The 19,510-nt window shown below is 42.1% G+C and overlaps 1 protein-coding gene across 1 annotated transcript in view; it reads left to right on the top strand.

The window, feature by feature from the left end:
- Positions 1 to 19,510, top strand: part of LOC147894764 (uncharacterized) — a 92,552-nt gene that overhangs the window by 54,654 nt on the left and 18,388 nt on the right. Inside the window, exons 10-16 of the mRNA XM_087385233.1 lie at positions 3,869 to 3,937; positions 4,072 to 4,179; positions 4,330 to 4,406; positions 4,698 to 4,985; positions 7,095 to 7,240; positions 7,345 to 7,424; positions 7,513 to 7,557. Of these exons, the coding sequence (XP_087241359.1) occupies positions 3,869 to 3,937; positions 4,072 to 4,179; positions 4,330 to 4,406; positions 4,698 to 4,985; positions 7,095 to 7,240; positions 7,345 to 7,424; positions 7,513 to 7,557 (813 nt within the window). The remainder of the gene's footprint in view (positions 1 to 3,868; positions 3,938 to 4,071; positions 4,180 to 4,329; positions 4,407 to 4,697; positions 4,986 to 7,094; positions 7,241 to 7,344; positions 7,425 to 7,512; positions 7,558 to 19,510) is intronic.

Consider the following 19,510-nt stretch of genomic DNA (forward strand, 5'->3'; position numbering starts at 1 on the left):
ATCAGCTACGATAGTGAAAGCAAGGGCTATAGACTTTATAATCCTGTGACCAAGAAGGTTATCACTAGTCGTGATGTTATATTTGCCTTTACTGGTTTTGATAGAAATTAGGGTCCTTCTGAGCCCTCTGATGGGCTATTGCCCATTTCCTTTGATGCTGCACCTGATATGTCAATGGAAAATCAAAATTTGCTTCAAGATGCTTTTGTGGGTGATGCTTGAGTTTGGCCTATGGCTGATCTTGTCTCTCAGGAAGAGATTGATGATGCTGTAGAACGTACAAGAAGCGAGATTATTACCTCGTTGGGCACTCTTGAGGATAGCAAGCTTTCCGCACCTCTTCCTAGCCCTTGAGGCAAATGAAACTAACTCTTATGATGATACATGAGATAATGTGCATTGGATGCAGGCAATGTAAGCGGAGATTGATTCCATTAAGACAAACAACACTTGGGAGTTGTTGGACTTGCTTGCCGGCAAGAAGGGAATTGGCACGAAGTGGGTCAAAAGAAAATTAGATGGTTCCATAGACAGGTACAAAGCTCGTCTTGTGGCAAAGGGTCATGCACACCCGAAAGGCATAGATTATATTTAACCTTTACGGCTTTACCCCACTTCTTGTATGATGACTGTTAGGTGTGTGGTTGCATTGGCTGCTTTTCATGGATGGAAGATCCATCACCTGGACATAAAAACTACATTCTTGAATGGGAACCTTTAGGAGGAGGTCTATGCTTCTCAGCCGATCGGATTTGTGGAACTTGGCAAGCGAGACACAATATGCAAGCTAAGAAAGGCTTTGTATGGTTTGAAGCAAGCTTCTTGAGCTTCGCATGCAAAGATAAGATGTTTTTTTGTCCAGCCGGTGAATGCAGAATAGTCCATACCGTCTGTGTCTGGAAGGAGTGGGACCCGCGCCCTCTATGTCAGGAAGGAAGGGGGGATTTGGTCATCATTGGTCTCTATGTCGATGACAGGCTGCTCACTAGTACTAATGCTGCAAAAATTGCAGCTGTTGAGGATGAATTACGGCGGACGTTTGAGATGTCAGATTTGGGGTTGCTTCACTACTATTTGGGCATCTAGTTTATACAATATGATAGATGTATATCTCGGTAAGCTCTTGGAATGGTTGAGATTTCAGAATTGCAAACCCATCTCTATTCCAATGGAGCTGGGGCCCCATTCACGATGCTAGTGAATATTTTGATGTCGCTAGGCTGTGGGATGCCTCATTCATTTATGCAACACGCTGAATGATAAGATTATCATTCACCTTGTGTTTCAAGTGCAATAACTAGCACTAAGCAATTTCTATCCACTACCGTGGAGGATTCAAGATGTTCAGTTTATGCAAAGTCAATTTGGGAGGATCTAAAGGCAACGGAGACTTGGAAATCTTACTAAAATCACTCATTAAAAGATAACTTCACACATTTAATTACAAATTTAGTTTGCAAAAAATGTGCCAATCCCTTGATGCACAAATACAGTCGGCTTACATTGAATGGGCGGTCAGCGCACAAAAAGACCTTACCCATGGGGCTGCAGAACCTACAAATTTAGGGTTACTTTCAATTACATGTTTACAACGATTCAGATTGAGCTAGTGATTTTGATACTGGATAGACCACTAGATGTAACTGTTTCTTTCTTGGACACTTGTGCATTTCTTGGTTAAGCAAGAAACAGTGTACGGTGGCTACCTCATCCTGTGAGGTCACCTGATTACAAGGCAGCCTTCATGTCCACAGTCGAGTGTAGTTGGTTGAGGCGTTTGCTGGGTGATCTTCATGCATCATTGGAGGAGCCTACTCCAATTCTCAATGGCAGTCACAATACTATTGCATTTAGCACGGAATCCTATGTTTCATGCTCGTATGATCACATCAAAATTTATTGTCATTATGTCATGGAGCAGCTACATGCATGAGACATCGGCTTGGTCTTCTACCCTACATAGCAAAAGGTGGCAGATCTCTTCATCAAAGCATTGCCTCATTTAAAGTTGAGGCTTTTTGCAAAGCTTTAAACTTATATGCATTTGGTGATTGATGTTTATCTTGTACATTGTGACATTGTCATACCTCGGGGATGTTAGAAATATTTATGTTTCCTAAGGTAGTGGCCAATGTTATGTAATAAGGGGCTAGGGGCACTTTTTTCCTTTATTAAGGTTTTTAATCCCTAACCTTAGTTAGAGGTTGAGTTAGTCACCACACATCTTTTGACCTGAGTTAGGGTCCATCCAAGGGTTTTGTCTCTATAACTACCCTAGCTTGGTAGTTCATTGAGTTGCTACAATCTCATTCCAGCTTGCTTCAGTTTCATTTTCTCACGTTCTCTCCCATCAATTTCCAACACTTTTCCTCCGGTTAGGAGATTTGTTTTCCTAGGGTTATTATTAGTGTTAGTCTCTTATGTAGTGGACACAATCCTCATTTTGGTTATTCTTTCAATATAAAGCTTGCATTCTCAATACAACTCCATGTTTTGGTATTCTTGTCTCATTTCAAAACCCAACATTTGCTCTACTAGCTCAAGTTAATCTTTGCCTCAAGAGAAGGTTCTCCTTTAAGACACCTTCCTTTCAACGATACAAGGGGGAACAACTTGCAGTTATATTCTTTCAATGATTTCAATGAATGAGACTAGGCTAGTAAATAGTATATGCAGTTATATGCTTTCAATGATTCATACTAGGCTAGTAAATAGAATACTTGACGGGAATTGTTTTTTTCTTTGGTAATTCATACATATCTTAGTAAGAGACAATGCGCTGTTCTTACATATCTTAGTTAAGTATAGGGCAGTCTTCACTGCACAATGTTAGATTGTGTATCGTTAAGGAGGTTACTTGGAGATCCTCATGAGTGTCAGCAGATAGTGGACACCCACTACAATTCTCATTGACTGCTAGAGTGCTATGATGTGGCAAGGAATCCAAATTTTCACAGCCATACAAAGCACATTGAGTTCACTATCATTATGTCAGAGAGAGGCTTTTTGTAAGGGAGATCACATTGACCTACTGCTCTACACTGGACAATGTTGCTGATCTATTCACCAAGGCACTAGAGAAATGTTTGAAGCCTTCCGCAAAGCTTTAGTGTGGTGAACACACCCTTGGGGCACTGTTTCCTCTAGGTAGGAGGTTTTCATCCAGGTCAATAGTAGGGTTAGTTTCTTTTGTAGAGGATATAATTGTCATTTTGGTTATCCTTTCACACTCCTTGCATTCTCAATACCACTCCACGTTTTGGTGTTGTCTTCTCATCCCAAAATCTGAGACACATTTAATTCCCTATAAGCCCTACTTCCTACTGTACCTAGAATGTCAAAGTGTGAATCTTACCACGTAGAATAGTTTGTCATTTCTATTTTCCTCAACTAAAAGTGTGGCCCACAAAGATAATAACTAGGGTGTTAGAGTCTTATAATGCTCTAGACTAAGATGCAAAAGTGATGGACAAGGAAAGGAAGGGAAGCTTTTGATATCTTTTTTGGCGAAGTATCCATGAAATAGCAAAAGTCATGAATGGCATGGGAGCTGTTCTTAATTTGTGGCTTTATACGTGAGAGGAGGTTACCAATCTGTGTCGAAGAGCACAAAAGAATGAGTTGGGATTCACGCAAAAGGAAAAAGGAGTTTTGAAACATGGATTCACACATGCATCTTTTAGAATTAACAAACACGCTTCCCATTTGGATATACTGCATGGTAAGCGATTTGCGGTCTATGAGCATATGGGAAACATTGTCAGCTTCCCTTCATGCTATAGTTTCATTGGTATGTAGAATGTAGTGTAATTTCCTGGAAAGTGATGTTTTCCTGATACTGAATGTTTTTAAGTTTCAACTTTTGTAGACTGAATATAAGCGAGGTGTGAGCAGTTGGAACTTTGATGTAGAAGATTTAAAAGCCCAAGCCACATCGGTAAGAGTGTAATTTATTAGGTAGTTGAACTTTTGTCGATTCTTTTGAAGTTTTTAAGGTCCTTTTCTTGTTCAAAAAGATGAGGAACTTTGTCTTCATATGATTAAATTCTTATGGTGATGTAAACTGAGCAGATGCAGGATGATGATGGTTTTGCTGAGAAGGAGTTTGAGAAACTAGATAAACCTTGTAAAGTGCAGTCTGCAGAAAACAGCGTAGATGATATCCATTCGCCTGTTTTGGTACACACTCTCAGTGCAAACTATTGCTGTCAGCGAAGTAATGCGAACTAATTTTCTCAACATAGGCTTCTAAGTGTCTTAGAGAGATGCTTAAGAGAAGTCTTGATAGGTTTACTGATTCGTGTACTACTAACCCTTGGGCCTCTGCAGGCTGCTGCACATGTTACAAGCGTTCCATCAGAGCCGTTGCCTGCTCCTACTCAGCTGAATGTGGTTGACAATTCTAAGTATGCTTCACTTCTGTTGCCTGATTTGATATAATGAAAATGATAGGTGAGCTTTGTCATAACGTTTTATGTATTCCCATCTTAAGCTATGCCATAAAGAATGTGAGGCTGAAATGCTGTGAAAGAGTGTTTAGGCTTGGGGGATTGTTTGCATAACTTTGCTAGTCTCATACTTAATACATCAATTTAAGGGAGGAGATTTCGCAACTGGTATGGAGATGCTTTTCAATAAAGGTTGAAATTGCAGCTGTTGGCCTGTTGAAAAGTGGTTTGCTTGCTAAATTTTGGCAGAAAGTGCTTGAATGTTCATGAGGAGGGCATATGTGAAGATGTTCCAGTATTGAATGATAATCTTGACCTTCAACAGCAACCTATAGCTTTCAAAGGAGTGGATTCCCTGGGAAGAGAAGAGCAATCAGATTTGAGGAAAGAGGAAAGGCTGCTTCGAAAGATGGATGAAAGGGACCGGAAACAAGAAAAAATGCAACGTGAGGGTCGACGTGCTTCAAGTGGCCCTCTTGTATCGGACTATGTTCTTGCAGCATACCGTAACCGGGATGAAGAAAAAGACATTGACAGGTCTTGCACAGTTTTATTTTGATTCACTTTTATAGGATCTTCAGAATCCTTTTCAGACGGTAGTTTTTAAAGCAGGGCTATGGATTGGTTGCTGCTTCTAAGTAAATTATTTTCACAGCTGTTTTGATGCTTTAGGTATCAACTTTTTAACCACTCAAATCTGCCTTTGCATCCCCTATTTTGAGACGGCTCCATCTGTTTTTGGAACTGCAACTGTTGTGAGGTCATGCCCTTTGTGCTCATGGAGGAATTGGATATGGTTGCTACCAGTTGTGCTCGGAATGCCTGTTTGCTTCAAGTAAGCTGTAGGTACTAGGAAGTTCCTAAAAGAGACGATGTAGCCTCAGATCTGCATGTCATTTGAAGACAGCCTTTATTGTGTCTAGAGTCTACCATTAGCCTCTGGAATAATTTTAGAACCTCAGCAAGTTATTATTTAATAGAATAAGGATATGTTATGTGGCATAAGGATTTTTGAACGAACCCAAAAAGGCCTCGTGATATCGAGCTATACTGGTGCTTATGATTAAAATATGGATCGCTTGCACCCAACATTTTGGGATGTACAATGGATGTGTGGGTTTTCCAGACTTGAAGTAGGGATATGCTTTCTCCATTTTGAAGAAATTTATGTGCATTTTCTTAGTGATCAAGTTGCCAATGACCAAACGCAGAAATATTGATATGATTGACCAGAGTCCTAATCTGTGCAATTCAATCTAACCAAAGCCAGGAGTTTCGAAGTCCATTTTATTTTTTCATCTCATGTGGTAATTACGTGTTTTGTGGTCTTGCTATTGACTCTCTCATTACTTTTTTGGTAACAATACGGATATGCTATAACAACATGTGGGACATACTGGTATCCTCCCCATTTATTCCATTAATTGGATGTGCCTTACATACAAAGATAGAAGTTAATCTATTTTTTGTGTTCCTCCCGATTACTGTGCCTAAGGTCACAATATGCATAGGGGCTGCGAGGGACTGTCAAAAAGAAAGAAAGAAAGTCTATTAATGTCCACTAGAGATCAAAATGTCTATGGGACAGCAAGAAACCCTCTAGTACATCTGCTTTAGGAGGGCACATGGCAGCTCCCAAGGAGTGCAATATTTAGTCCTATAGAGAGATTTGAGCTCTCCACCATCTTAATACCTCAACGACCAAGCCAAGGACCTGTAGTTGATACTAGAGTTGAGTAGAGACAAATTAATGTGTTAAAAGAACACAAGAGGGAAAGGAAGAGGTGGAACTACGAGAAAGGGGGAAAGGAAGGAGTGAATATGCAAGGAAGGGCTGTTTCCCTTTTCTATACACACTTATCACCCACAATGATCATCATTGCCCCTCCCTCCTTTTTTAACAAATGAATACCTTCCCCGTCCCGTCTCTCCAATGTATTATCTCTTCCTGCCAACCCCCCTTTCCTACCCACACTTACGTGTGCTTTCCCGTACTTCCCCCTCCCCTTACTAGCTTTAACTAGCAATTTCTGCCTTGTTGTAAATTTAGTTCTTCTGGAATGTGGTGATTTGTAGCTGCACTTTACAGCCTGTTGTGTCTGGTTACATGCAATACATATCTAAATGAACATGGGGAATGAATTTGGTTAAAGGAAAATAAGTAAACTTATTATTGCTTGTGGTGAGGTCTGCCTAATGTAGTCTGAAATTGCCTTTTCTCAATGGATTGTCTGCCCTTAAGTTGCTCGCTGTGGTGTGTGCTGTTAGATTGTGTTTTTTCATCCTTTCATTGAGGTGTACTGAACATGTGCGGGATATGTGGTGCTAATGCTACTTTTGCAATTCTCCAAGTCAGTTTGCCCCCACCTTTTACCCCCCTTTTGACTGGCAATTCCCTTATTGGCAAGGAGCATATCGCTTCCAAGATGTGGTGAACCGAATCCTAGCCTCTTAACTCTACTAGATTATTTTGGTTCTGATTGGTAATTCATGATACATAATGATTATGATTGGAGGGGGCAACGTCGCAAAACTGTCACAAATGTTCTCTTTTTATTGATACTTCAAATGTTTTCCAGCATTTTCTTTGTTCATGAGAGCATCTTCCTGGCATATGGTATTTATGGCTTACCTGCATATTCACAGACAAGCAGGCCGGGGCATTGATGATATTACACATGCAAGGTCCCATTACCGAGAGCGAGCATATAGTGGACCATTAAACTCACATGGGGTTCCTTTAGACCATCGTTTTATGAACGGATTACCTGGGGTTTCAAGACAAGCCTTAGGTATGTGGCTTTAAAGAAACAAAGTGAAACTTGGGAGATGCTTCCATGTGTTTGAAGGGTTACACTGTAAGATTGTTGACTTTGATTATAGTGACTTCCTGCAGGTATGAAGGATGTAGATAAGGGACATTATGTACAGAAAAAAGGCCGATTTTCAGTAACTACGGCAGATGTTGAATTGGAGGTAGATTCTCACCCTTGGATTAGATACGAGATAACTTGCACTGTTAATGCCATCCTGTGTAATTTAAAGTATGATGGATTATGTGCAGGACCATTTGTTGAGCGCAGGTACTCGCAGGAGTGCAAGCCAGCAGGTTATATGCCTTCTCTGTATTTCTTATGCTTTCTGTAAATTCTGAGGGATGTGGTGGATCACGAACATAAATAGGTGCTAACCAATCTGAGGGCAAGTTAAATTAGTCACCAGTGATCCAGAATAATAAGATAGACTCCCCACATCCCCTTCAAGAAAAGAAAAAACTACCTAAAAAGCATATATAATCCAGCTCCCAACAAGCTCCCAACAAAAGGAGAGCAGAGAAGTGATCCATAGCACTGCAAAGGGAATCATTTATCCCCCAAAAAATTTTAACAGCTGTGATTCCACAATCCAGTTTCCCACGCCAGGTAGGAAAACTGTCTCAGGTCACCAAAGGCTTCCAGAACTTGACCTGACAGTATGAAGAACCCCTTCCCTCCCAGGTTAACTGCCATTTTCGAGTTTACACAGTGGCGTCAGAGCAGGGAGATTGTGCCTCCTTGATATGGGGATCAACAAGGAAAATGATCCCAAACATGCATATGGTCAGGCAAATCTAACATAAAAGCTAGCATGCTCAACAGCCTTTGGAGCTAAGGGAGACCAGCAAAATTATTTGGAGCTGTATTTAAGAATGCAGAAATGAAGCAGGAAGAGGCCATTCCAAAAAACTTTCCTGACAAAAGGGAGTGAGTGTCCCTAGTGACATAAGGAGGGCTATCGTGCACGACGACAGATGAAACATGTGAAGAACCAGACTTTTCGAGAATCCAAATGTGTGCAATGCATGCAGAATTTGAATGCCAATTGGCCCTCCAATGGGGAAGAGCGCCCTCGTGAGAGTACTTGTTTCTATTTCGACCTACATGCAAGGTGGGAGAGAGATGGCGGATGAATGCAATGTGGTAGAGAGAATGCTACGTGAGATTCACAATGAAAGGGTGATACCCTTTCATTAATGTCCCTTGAGATCACTCAAGTTCCATCTCTTCCCATTTACACCTATCCTTATCCTATGACCCATGCACCTACCATTGAATACACTCTAATGCACCCTTTCCCTTTCCTATTGCCCCTAGGACCTAGACACGTGTGTGCACATCTTTATTACTAATCATTGGCCAATGTTACATAGTTTTGGCTGTACTATTTACACCGCTTGATCGATGATAAATACAAACATATAACCGCACCATCAAATTGGCGCCTAACAATAATAAGGTTCTAATGACTCTTAATTAACTAAATAATCATTTCCCTTGTCATGACACTCCCTCCTGCTTGAATGAGCAGAAGTCCTCTTCTGGATTATTGCTTGTCTCTTCCTGTTACGTGCACTTTCTCTTGTTACTTTTGCAATAGCATCGCCTCTTTATAGTTTGTGAGTATCTGTGGAAAATCTGTAAGAAGTCTTTCTTTCATCCATTGTGCATCACTAGCTGGCTGGTTTTTAAACTTCAGTAAATACATATATCTCTTCTTTCCACGAGTACTCTTCTCTTTATGGTACACGATCTGTTCCGGAGTAAGAACTTCAGTCCCATCTTCAAGTTCAGGTTCTTCCTGATGCTGAGTATCCAAAAACGCATAAATATCGCCATGGTATCTCTTCAAATTGCTCACATGAAAGATATTCTTCATACGCCAGTGGGCTGGTAATTTCAGCTCATACGCTCTGGATCCGTCTTTTGGATATAAAGCTGCTGAAATCTGAAATGGACCGTAAAACTGTGGTGCTAACTTGACATGTTTTGTACTTCCTCTCACTGACTTGATTCTTCTTTTATCAATCTTCAGTAAAACCTAATCATCCTCCTTGTAATAAGCTTATTTTCTTTTTTTATTGGCTGCCTTGGATTGTTGAACCTGGGCCTTCTTAATATTTTCTTTTACCTGCTCAATAACCTGTGACATATCCTCAGCAAACTGGTCACTAGCAAAAATTTGCTCCCCCAAGTGTGTTATTGGAGTGGGTAAACATTGCCCATAGATGATTTCAAATGGGGCTTTCTTGGTGGAAGTATGTACAGTGTTATTATAAGCAAACTCTAACATGGGTAAGAACTCTGGCCACCTTCTAGGTTTGTCATGGACATAAGCTCGAAGTAAACTAATTATTGTTTGATTGGCATTCTCACTTTGTCCATCTCCTTGAGGATGGAAGGCTGTAGTAAATTTCAGTTTGGTTCCGAGATTCTCTAATAGGGCTGTCCAAAAGTTGCTAATGAAACGGCCATCATTATCGGATACAATAGATTTTGGTAACCCATGTAACCTAAAGATTTCCCTAATGAATAACCTTGCTGTTTGAGGAGTCCTTTTTACAGGGAATAAAATGAGCCTGTTTACTTAGCCTATCTATAACTGTGAAAATCTGCCTAAACTGACCAACCTTGGGGAAACCTGACACAAAATCCATTGTAATGTGTTCCCACCTTTCAAAGGGGATAGGCAAAGGCTGCAAAAGACCAGCAGTCTTACTTGTGTCAGATTTAATGCGCTGACATACGTCACATTGTTGAACAAAGGTCGAAACTTCTTTGCGAAGTTTAGGCCAATGGAAGTACCTCTCAATATTGTCAATGGTCCCTCTAATGCCTCTATGTCCAGAATTGGACTTGCACGTAACTCACTCATGACTAGATACTGAAATGTTTTGGGTACACATATGGCACGTTCCAAAAATAAGTATCCATCCACGATGGAATAAGCCTCTAAACCCCCGACCTCATTACACTGAATCTTCTCATAAATGTCAGCGAAGTCCTGATCTAAAGAATAAGCTTCAATCATTGCTCCTAATGATTTCTTCTTAATCACAGAAATGTGATTAACTTGGGGCTGTCTACTCAAAGTACTAAATTCTCCTTTCCTGGCTGATATTCAATATTTGGTTGCCCAAAGGATTGAATATATTCAACCCATTTGATTTGCCTTGAAGAAACAATGGGTTGAGAAAACAAGTGCTTGATACTTTGATGGTTGGTCTTAATCTTGAAAGCAGAACCATATAAATAATGCTTCCATAACTTTAAAGTATGAATGACTGCTAGTAACTTATTCTCATACGTGATATATTTCAATTCAGCCCCTTGAAGTTTTCTACTCTCATAAGCAATGGGATGCCCTCCTTGCATCAACACTGCCCCAATCGAGGTACCACTCGCATCCGTACCGATCCCCTGCGATCCTTATGTACAAAGCAACAATGATGAGTATGAGGATGAATAGCAGAGTTAAAATCATACCGCCATGGTTTACCTAGAATCATGTCAACGTCTTGTAAAGGAGCTACTAGAAAATCCCTTCGGTCTCTATATTTTTGTATACGAAAAGGAATATTCCGTACTATGGATGTGTCTTCTTCATAGTGTCCCCTAAAAGCTCTTGAGAGCGACATGTTTTTTATAGGTTTTGGTTTAAGATGGAGTAATTTTACCAATCTATCACTCACTAAGTCATAATTACATCCATCGTCTAGGAGAACCACTATTCTCTGTCCATTCTCACGAATCCATACACCTTAAAAAGATCATGAGGCCCAAAGGTATTGGCCGAATGGACAGCATTCACTATTGGCTCAATAGTCACAGTAGATTTTGAGGGTGACAAGGTAGAAGCCTCACCCTCCTGCTTGGATGCCTTGGCTTTCCCTTTTATTGAATTCGTCTTGGCAATCTTAGCCAAGAGAACGGGACACTTATGCCATACATGCCCTGGCTTATGTTTCTTACATCCGAAACATTTTTCTTCCTTAATTAACTTCCTCTTCTCTTTGTCCATCATAGAAGGAAATGGCACCCATCAGGACGTGATTGGCTGTCCACATTCCTTACAAGAGCTTTACCCTTGCCTTTATTATTCTTAAACCGGTTTGGTTTCCTAAAAATGTGTATATTGTTGGTCTTAGATGATGACCCACCCTCCTTATTGAAGGGTTTACGAGGATTCAGTTTCCTCTCGGCTATTTCGCTTAAGGCTGCTAAATACTTCTTTCTCCTATCTTCCTCACTCTTTTTGGGTAACTCTAGAGAGAGTTTTCAAAATCTGGCTGTAAAATCTGCATTACTCTCATTATCGAATTGCCTAAACCTCTCCCAACGAAAGGTTAGGTTCTCTTCATGCCTCGGTGGCATGAAAGTGGCTTTCAGTTGCTCCATGAACTTAGCCCATTCATGAATAGGCTCTTTTCTTGTTTGTGACAAAGACCACCACATTAGAGCATCCTTCTGCAGATGCAATGTGGCAAGAGCAAGCTTCTCTTGCTTGGTCTTGTCTTGATGGGCAAAGTATAGCTCAAAATGACGAATTCAATTGAGGATTTTGTTAGCCTCCCTTGTCCCATCATATTTGGGGAACTCAATTCTATCTCGTGGTTGGAATTTGGACGTCTTAGAAGGGGTACTCAACTCTTCATCCCCAAAGTTTAAAGTCCTTTTAGTCCCTAATCTTGTCATAATGGACTGCTTAATCATATTGCTAAGCTTGAAAATCAGCTTATCAACAGGAGTCTCCTCTCTTCCTCTTGCACTTGGATTATAATCCATGTGTGCTGGGTTTTGAGTTGAAGGCGTAAACTCATCACCCTGTTCTTGGTTGGTCTCATTTCTTTTTTCATTACGAAAGGAGAACTCCCTATCAAGAGGTTCTTGAAGGAAAGACTACTGTAAATCTATTTGTGGGTTATCATACTCAAGATGTGTGTAACTCTCACCTAATTCATCCTCTTCAGGAGGGGGTGAAGGTGTTCTCTCTCTCTCTCCTTGGGGTAATGGAGAAAAAGGAATAAGTTCATTGTTATATCTTCCTTCCCCTTCCATTCTTTCCTTTTAGTAATACAAGAGAGAAAATGACTTGCTGTAATTTCAAAAAAGGGGTTTACTTGCTGTAATTTCAAAAAAGGGGTTTATTTTACAGCAAAAGTCAAGTGTTGTAGAGTTGGTGATACTTATCCGACTCCTGCGTTGTTTGTGTTGAGAAGACACTTGAAATGACCTCCTCTTCCTTCTCTTTTAAGCTTTCCTTCTTGTATTTCTGCTGTAAATTGGTACGCTCCGTTTGGGCTACTTGTTTTGAGCGGATTGGAGCTCTAAATACCGTTATAGGGGGTACTTGATGGGTGGATCACCCCCTTAAAATCTTGTTCCGATCCGACTTCCCGTTGGGGAGAACGGGGGAGTTCCTTTTCCTCACAGTTTAAGGATTTTAAGGGTACATTCACACCGGGGGGGAGTCACCCCGTTCACCATTCAAGACAAAAAATTTTCAGAAAAATACCTTGTTCCAAAACCTCGACAATTCAGGGTTGGTCGGGAAGGAGATGTTTGCAGCCCGGAAAGTAAGCTGCGTTGTGCATGCATGTCGCCGAGGTCCCGACATCAGATTTCGTTGTCTTGCGTTCCCTGGCCGCGCCTTCTCCCGCGACTCTCGTGCTTGTTCACTTCGTCCTTCTCTTCTGTCGTCCGCGGTTGTCGCGGACCATGCCTTCCTCCTACTAGTGCTTCCGCCACGATTCTGCGCGTTGCTCTCTCACCCTCTTCTTGTCCCGCCCGTGGACTGTCGCCGCTCTGATACCAAATGTGAAAAACCAGACTTTTTGAGAATGCAAATGTGTACAATGCATGCATAATTTGAATGCCAATTGGCCCTCCAATGGGGAAGAGCACCCTCGTGAGAGGACTTGTTTCTATTTCGACCTACATGCTGTGAGAGAATGGAGAGTGAGAGAGAGCAAGAGAGTGAGAGCTGAAAGCTGAGTTGCAATAGAAGAGTGTGAAGAGTACAACACAATGAGTGAGAGATAAGGTTTTGTCCTAGTGACAAAACCTTAGTAGTCACTAACCATAGTTAGTGAACTAACTCCGGTTAGGGGGGAAAACCTCTTAAAGAGGGAAAAGTGCCCCTAACTAGCTTAGTAAATTACATTGGTCACTGCCCAATTATATCTATGATTCTAACACCCCCCTGCAGTGTCAATGTCATGTACAAGGCTGATCAATCACCAGACGGATATAAGTTCAGGGCACTACGAAATGCCTCAAACTTTTCACGTGGTAGTGCTTTGGTGAAAATATCTGCAACGTTGTCATGTGTGGACACAAAGATCATACTGATCTCTCCTGCATGCAACTTCTCTCTGACGTAGTGATAGTGAACCTCAATGTGCTTCGTGCGAGCATGAAACATTGGATTCTTTGCCACTGCAATGGCACTCTGACTATCAGTGAGAATTGGAGAAGGACCCTCCAAAGATAGATGAAGATGAGCAAATAGACGTCGCAGCCAGACACATTCAACTGTTGCTGTGAAAGCTGCCCTGTACTCAGCTTCACATGATGAGGTAGCCACTGTAGATTGTTTCTTGCTCAGCCAGGAAATGCAAGATTTACCCAAAAAGAAACAATTGCCACTAGTGGACTGCCTAGTATCATAATCACCAGCCCAATCTGAATCACTGTAGGCATGCATCTGCAAGTCACCCCCCCGGGAAATAGCAAGACAAAAGACTTTGTGCCCTACAAATAACGGAAGATGCGCTGAACTGTCTGCCAATGCATAGTTTTTGGACTATGCATGTACCTGCTCACCTGAGATATTGCAAACTGAATATCAGGTCTAGTGTTGCAGAGATATATGAGGCATCCAACAGCCTGACTGTAAAGTGTGGCATCAACTAATTCTCCTGCATCATGCATTGTGAGTTTCAGCCCCGGCTCCATGGGAGTGGCTATGGGCTTACAATCATGCATGTTAAATCTGTCCAAGAGTTTCTGAACATACTTGGACTGAGACATAACAGTGCCACGTCTCTCATGAGAGAATTGGATCCCCAAATAAAAGTGAAGCAGCCCCAAATCTGACATGTCAAAGTTGGTCCGCAAATCAGCTTTGAAATCTGCAATTTTGTCTTCATTGGACCCTGTGAGCAGTAAGTCATCGACATAAAGAAGGATGACTAAAATTTCCCCCCCATCCATCTTGATGTAGAGGGTGTTCTCAGTAGGACTATTGTGCAGCCCCTTGCTGGTCAAAAAGGCATGGATTTTGGCATACCATGCACGAGGGGTCTGTTTCAGCCCATATAAAGCTTTGTTGAGCTTGCATACTTGAAGTGCATTTGCTGTAATTTCAAAGCTCGGAGGTTGTTTGACATACACCTCTTCCAGCAAGTCCCCATTTAAGCAGGCTGTTTTTATTTCCAACTGATGAACATTCCACTCAAAATGTGCAGCCATTGCAATAACTGATCGGATGGTGGTCATCTGGGATGTAGGAGCGAATGTCTTCTCATAATCTATGCCCTTTTTCTGAGCATAGCCTTTAGCAACCAGCCTTGCCTTATATCTGTCAATGGAGCCATCTGGCTTCCGTTTGATCTTGAAAACCCATCGTGTGCCAATGGCATGTTTACCCGGTGGCAGGTCTACAACATCCCAAGTCTAATTTTTTGCAATGGACTGCAACTCATCGTGCATGGCATTCATCCAATGCACATTGTCCTTTGCCTCTTCGAATGTGGCAGGTTCCTCCTCATCAAGAAGAGTACCTGCATATGCTGATTCCACTGAATTAGCACCTTCCATGTGCCTTGCTGCACTGCGAGTCCTGCCAGGTAACGGAGCATCAATTTTACTCTCCCTAAGAGTCTGTAATAGCCAGTTTGGGACTGTTTTTGCTGCATGTATGTCTGCAATTTCTTGCTGCACCACCTGTTCCACTGCCTGTGGAGGGGGCAAGACATCCTGTGGTGGGACTAAAGCATCTGGAGGTGGCTGTAAATTCTGATTTGCATCAGAAAAATCAGCAGGGGAACCCAAGGCAATGGGTAGCACCCCTCAAAGACATCCTCTGAAGAAGAAGGCGTTTGAAATTCAGCCTGAGTGAGAGCTGAATTTTCAGCAAATATCACATCTCTACTTACTATGATCTTGCGTGTAGCAGGATTGTAGAGACGGTACCCCTTGCTTTCTGCACTGTACCCAACAAATATGCACTTAATGGCCTTATCTGACAACTTGTGCCTAAATTCAATTGGCACATGAGCATAAGCAAGGCATCCAAAGACTCGGAAGTGATCCACTGAAGGATTTCTATCATTCTAGACCTCATAGGGAGTTTTTGTTTTTAAAGCCTTAGTGGGAGCCTGATTCAAAATATAATTGGCACACATCAAACCCTCAAGCCAGAATTTGTGAGGCATGTGTTTGCTTTTCAGCATACATCTGTCCATCTCCATGAGAGTTCTATTTTTCCTCTCAGCTTTGCCATTTTGCTGAAGGGTCAGCCTGACTGTGAGATGATTCAAAATGTAATTGGCACACATCAAACCCTCAAGCCAGAATTTGTGAGGCATGTGTTTGCTTTTCAGCATACATCTGTCCATCTCCATGAGAGTTCTATTTTTCCTCTCAGCTTTGCCATTTTGCTGAAGGGTCAGCCTGACTGTGAGCTGATGCACAATACCCTTGCCTTTCAGAAATGCATCAAAATCTGCAGACAAGTATTCCCCACCTCTATCTGTGCGCAATGTCTGTATCTTGAGTCCGGTTTCATTTCCAACCATGGCTGAAAAGTGTTTAAACACCGTGAACACTTCTAATTTGCGTTTCAGCCCAAAAACCCAAGTGAAATTGGAGTAATCATCAATAAATGTAACGAAGTAGAGATGACCACCCAACGATGGAGTCCTCATGGGACCACAGACATCACTGTGTATAAGCTGTAATTTGCGGACAGCTTTAACTGAACCATTCTTCTTGAAGGGAAATCTATGCATCTTGCCTAAAATGCACCCTTCACAGGCATGTGGAGGAGGTATCTCAAGAGGTGGCAATGCATCAACCATGGAATACTTCTGAAGTGTCATCAAGCTGTTGTAATGCATGTGGCCATATCGGGCATGCCATAATTCTGCATTCTGCATGGCAGCTGTAGGGTAGAAACTGCAAGAGCATGGGCTGCTCTTTTCTCAAAAAGATCAAGCTGGAAAAGCCCACAGAGCAGAGTACCAGATAACCTTAAGGCATAGTCATCTTCCCTGTCTCAGACAGCTCATTTGTCATCCTCAAAGATGACCTGAAATCCAGCTCTGTTAAGAGTGGACACTGAAAGAAGATTTTTGGTTATACTAGGCACATATAAGACATCTGAAAGTCTGAAAATTGAGCCATCAATGGCAGTGAGCTCAACATCTCCTGTGCCACGTACTGAATATGATGAGTTGTTGGCACAAGTGACTTTCTTACCAACGGGAGGTGGATGCAAGGAAGTAAAAAGACACTTCTTAGAAGTGATGTGCTTGGATGCACCGCTGTCAAATACCAAGTGTTCAGTGTTTCATTGACATTGAAAGCAGATGCATCCGTAGAAGAGTCATAACTGCAAGTCAAAAATGCATATGTATCATCACTGCAAGTGGCTGTACTATCCCGAGCATCTGGAACAGCCAGCCTAGAATCTGAAATGCAAGATAAAAAGGCATAATCCTGTCCAACAAAGTTGGCTGCACATCCCCACTGTCAGATGCATGAGGAGCTGAATCTGAAACAGCCATACCGGAGCTATTTTTCTTCTCTTTTGCAAGCCTTTTTCTGCATTCTGCAATGTGATGACCTGGCTTTTTGCAGTAGTGACAAAAACCCTTCTTCTTGGGCTTACTTGCATCATTTTTAGCCTTTTGTGAAGGCTGTCCTAACCCACTGGAAAGCTGATTTACTGATGTCTTTGCGTGTCCCTTTGTTTTTGATTTAAACTTTGAGAGCATGGCTTGTTCACCTGCACGTGAAGCCAAGTTTTTCCTGGTCTACTCTTTCTGAAGCAGAAGTCCTATCAACTCATGAAAAGTGAGAGGATTTGCACCCCCCCTCAATGATAAGTTCAGCGAGGTATGAAAGCTGAGATAAGACTCAGGAAGAGAATTCAGAGTGGTTGTAATCATCTCTGAATCAGGAATAATTTCATCTATATTTAACAATTGCTCTCTGAGATCCTATAGCTTTGTGAGGTGGACTGACATGGAGTCACCCTCTTCCATATGTGTATTACTTAACTCTCTTTTCAAGAAAGATACCCTTGCATCATTCCGGGCTGCATACATGCTTTTTAAAATATCCCACGCTGCCTTGGTGGTCTTACTCGACCGGATATGCGGAATGATAAATCTTTTCACTGAAAGAGAGATGCATGACAGAGCTAAGGCATCCCGTGAATCCCATCTCTTCTGACTGGAGTAGTGGCTATAGCTGCACCAACAACTTGTTCTGCAGCTGCCCCTTGTGCACGATTTCTTCCACCTCCTTGCTGAGGAGGGGTATTAGGTGCCATACCTGCTGGTCGGATCTCACCCCATTCACATAATCCCATAAATTGCGAGAAATCAGAATATTGCGTACCATAAAACTCCAGAGGGAGTAGTTGGTACCATCCAACTTGTCTTCCTGTGAAAGACCACCGAACTGGAAGTCATTCTGATTTTGTTGGGCCATATCTGAGAAAGAGATTTAAGTAGATACAAAACTGAAGTCCCTTACTGGGAATGAAATGCACAACTCCCAAAAAACACAGCCAAGCACTGGCTGTAAATGCAACTCAGATTTCTGTACTTGCACTGTCAGAAATCTGTCCAAGCATCAAAAACTCTCCAGAATCTGCCAAAAGTGCTGCAAAACACTCCAAGAAAGGCAGTATGAACTGAAAACTCTAGAAATTGCTCTCCAAACACAAAAGCCCCAAAATAGGCCTGAAATTGCAACCGGAAAGGGGCAAATTGATCAAAAGCCCCAAATGTTGCAAGAATTGCGCTCTGTCTGCAAAAGCCCCAAATTTCACTGCGAGATTGCAGTGTAATTATAAAATGCCCAAATTTCTTCAAGAAATTGTACTACAGAACTAAAAGCCCCAAATTTCGAGCTTGAAATTGCAACCAGAAAGGGGTAGAAGTACAGAAAGCCCCAAATTTTGCAATTTCAGCAGAAAGCCCCAAATTTCAGACCAAATCTGCAATGTTTGCTCCAAGTGTAGCTCCGAAACTACAAAATGATTGCAGTGTCTGCAACAAACAAAATGCCCCAAATGTACTCCCAAAAAACTGTGCCAAACAATGACTGTCTGCAAAATGTGCCTGCCAAAGATCACCTGCGAGTTTCTCCTGTACGAAATCAAAGGACTACCTGCTGTACGGAAGCAGGTCCAGTACGGAAGTACTGTACGAAAGACGGTACGGAAGTGCTGTACGGCTGACAATACGGAAGTACTGTACGGATGACAGTACGGAGAACGTACGTGTTGGTACGGACGAAGACAGCTAGTTGTGCGGTTGGTGGCGGTGAGCTGTACGACACTGCACGGCGAACCGTACAGTCTGACGACGAACTGTACGGACGCGATGTACGGACGACCTCTGCGAGCTGTACGGACGGTACAGACGCGATGTACGGATGACCTCTGCGAGCTGTACGGAAGGTACGGATGCAGCTGGAGCAGTACGGCAGGTACGGACATGCAGAGACCAAGTGCAGGTTCCGTACAGTCGTACGGACTGTACGGGCGAGATGTAGCAGCAAGAGCGCAGGCTATAGGCTGGAGCTAAACGGGGAAGAGGGATCAAATGCTCTGATACCAAATGTGAGAGAATGGAGAGTGAGAGAGAGCAAGAGAGTGAGAGCTGAAAGCTTGGAAGCTGAAAGCTGAGTTGCAATAGAGTGTGAAGAGTACAACACAATGAGTGAGAGATAAGGTTTTGTCCTAGTGACAAAACCTTAGTAGTCACTAACCATAGTTAGTGAACTTACTGCGGTTAGGAGGAAAAACCTCTTAAAGAGGGAAAAGTGCCCCTAACTAGCTTATTAAATTACATTGGTCACTGTTGAATTATATCTATAATTCTAACACATGCAAGGTGGGAGAGAGATGGCAGATGAATGCAATGTGGTAGAGAGAATGCTACATGAGATTCACAATGAAAGGGTGATACCCTTTCATTAATGTCCCTTGAGATCACTCAACTTCCA

This window comes from Dipteris shenzhenensis, chromosome 14 (genome assembly GCF_047967505.1).
Source record: "Dipteris shenzhenensis isolate YYH24624 ecotype China chromosome 14, Dip_SZ_1.0, whole genome shotgun sequence".
Lineage (NCBI taxonomy): Eukaryota > Viridiplantae > Streptophyta > Polypodiopsida > Gleicheniales > Dipteridaceae > Dipteris > Dipteris shenzhenensis.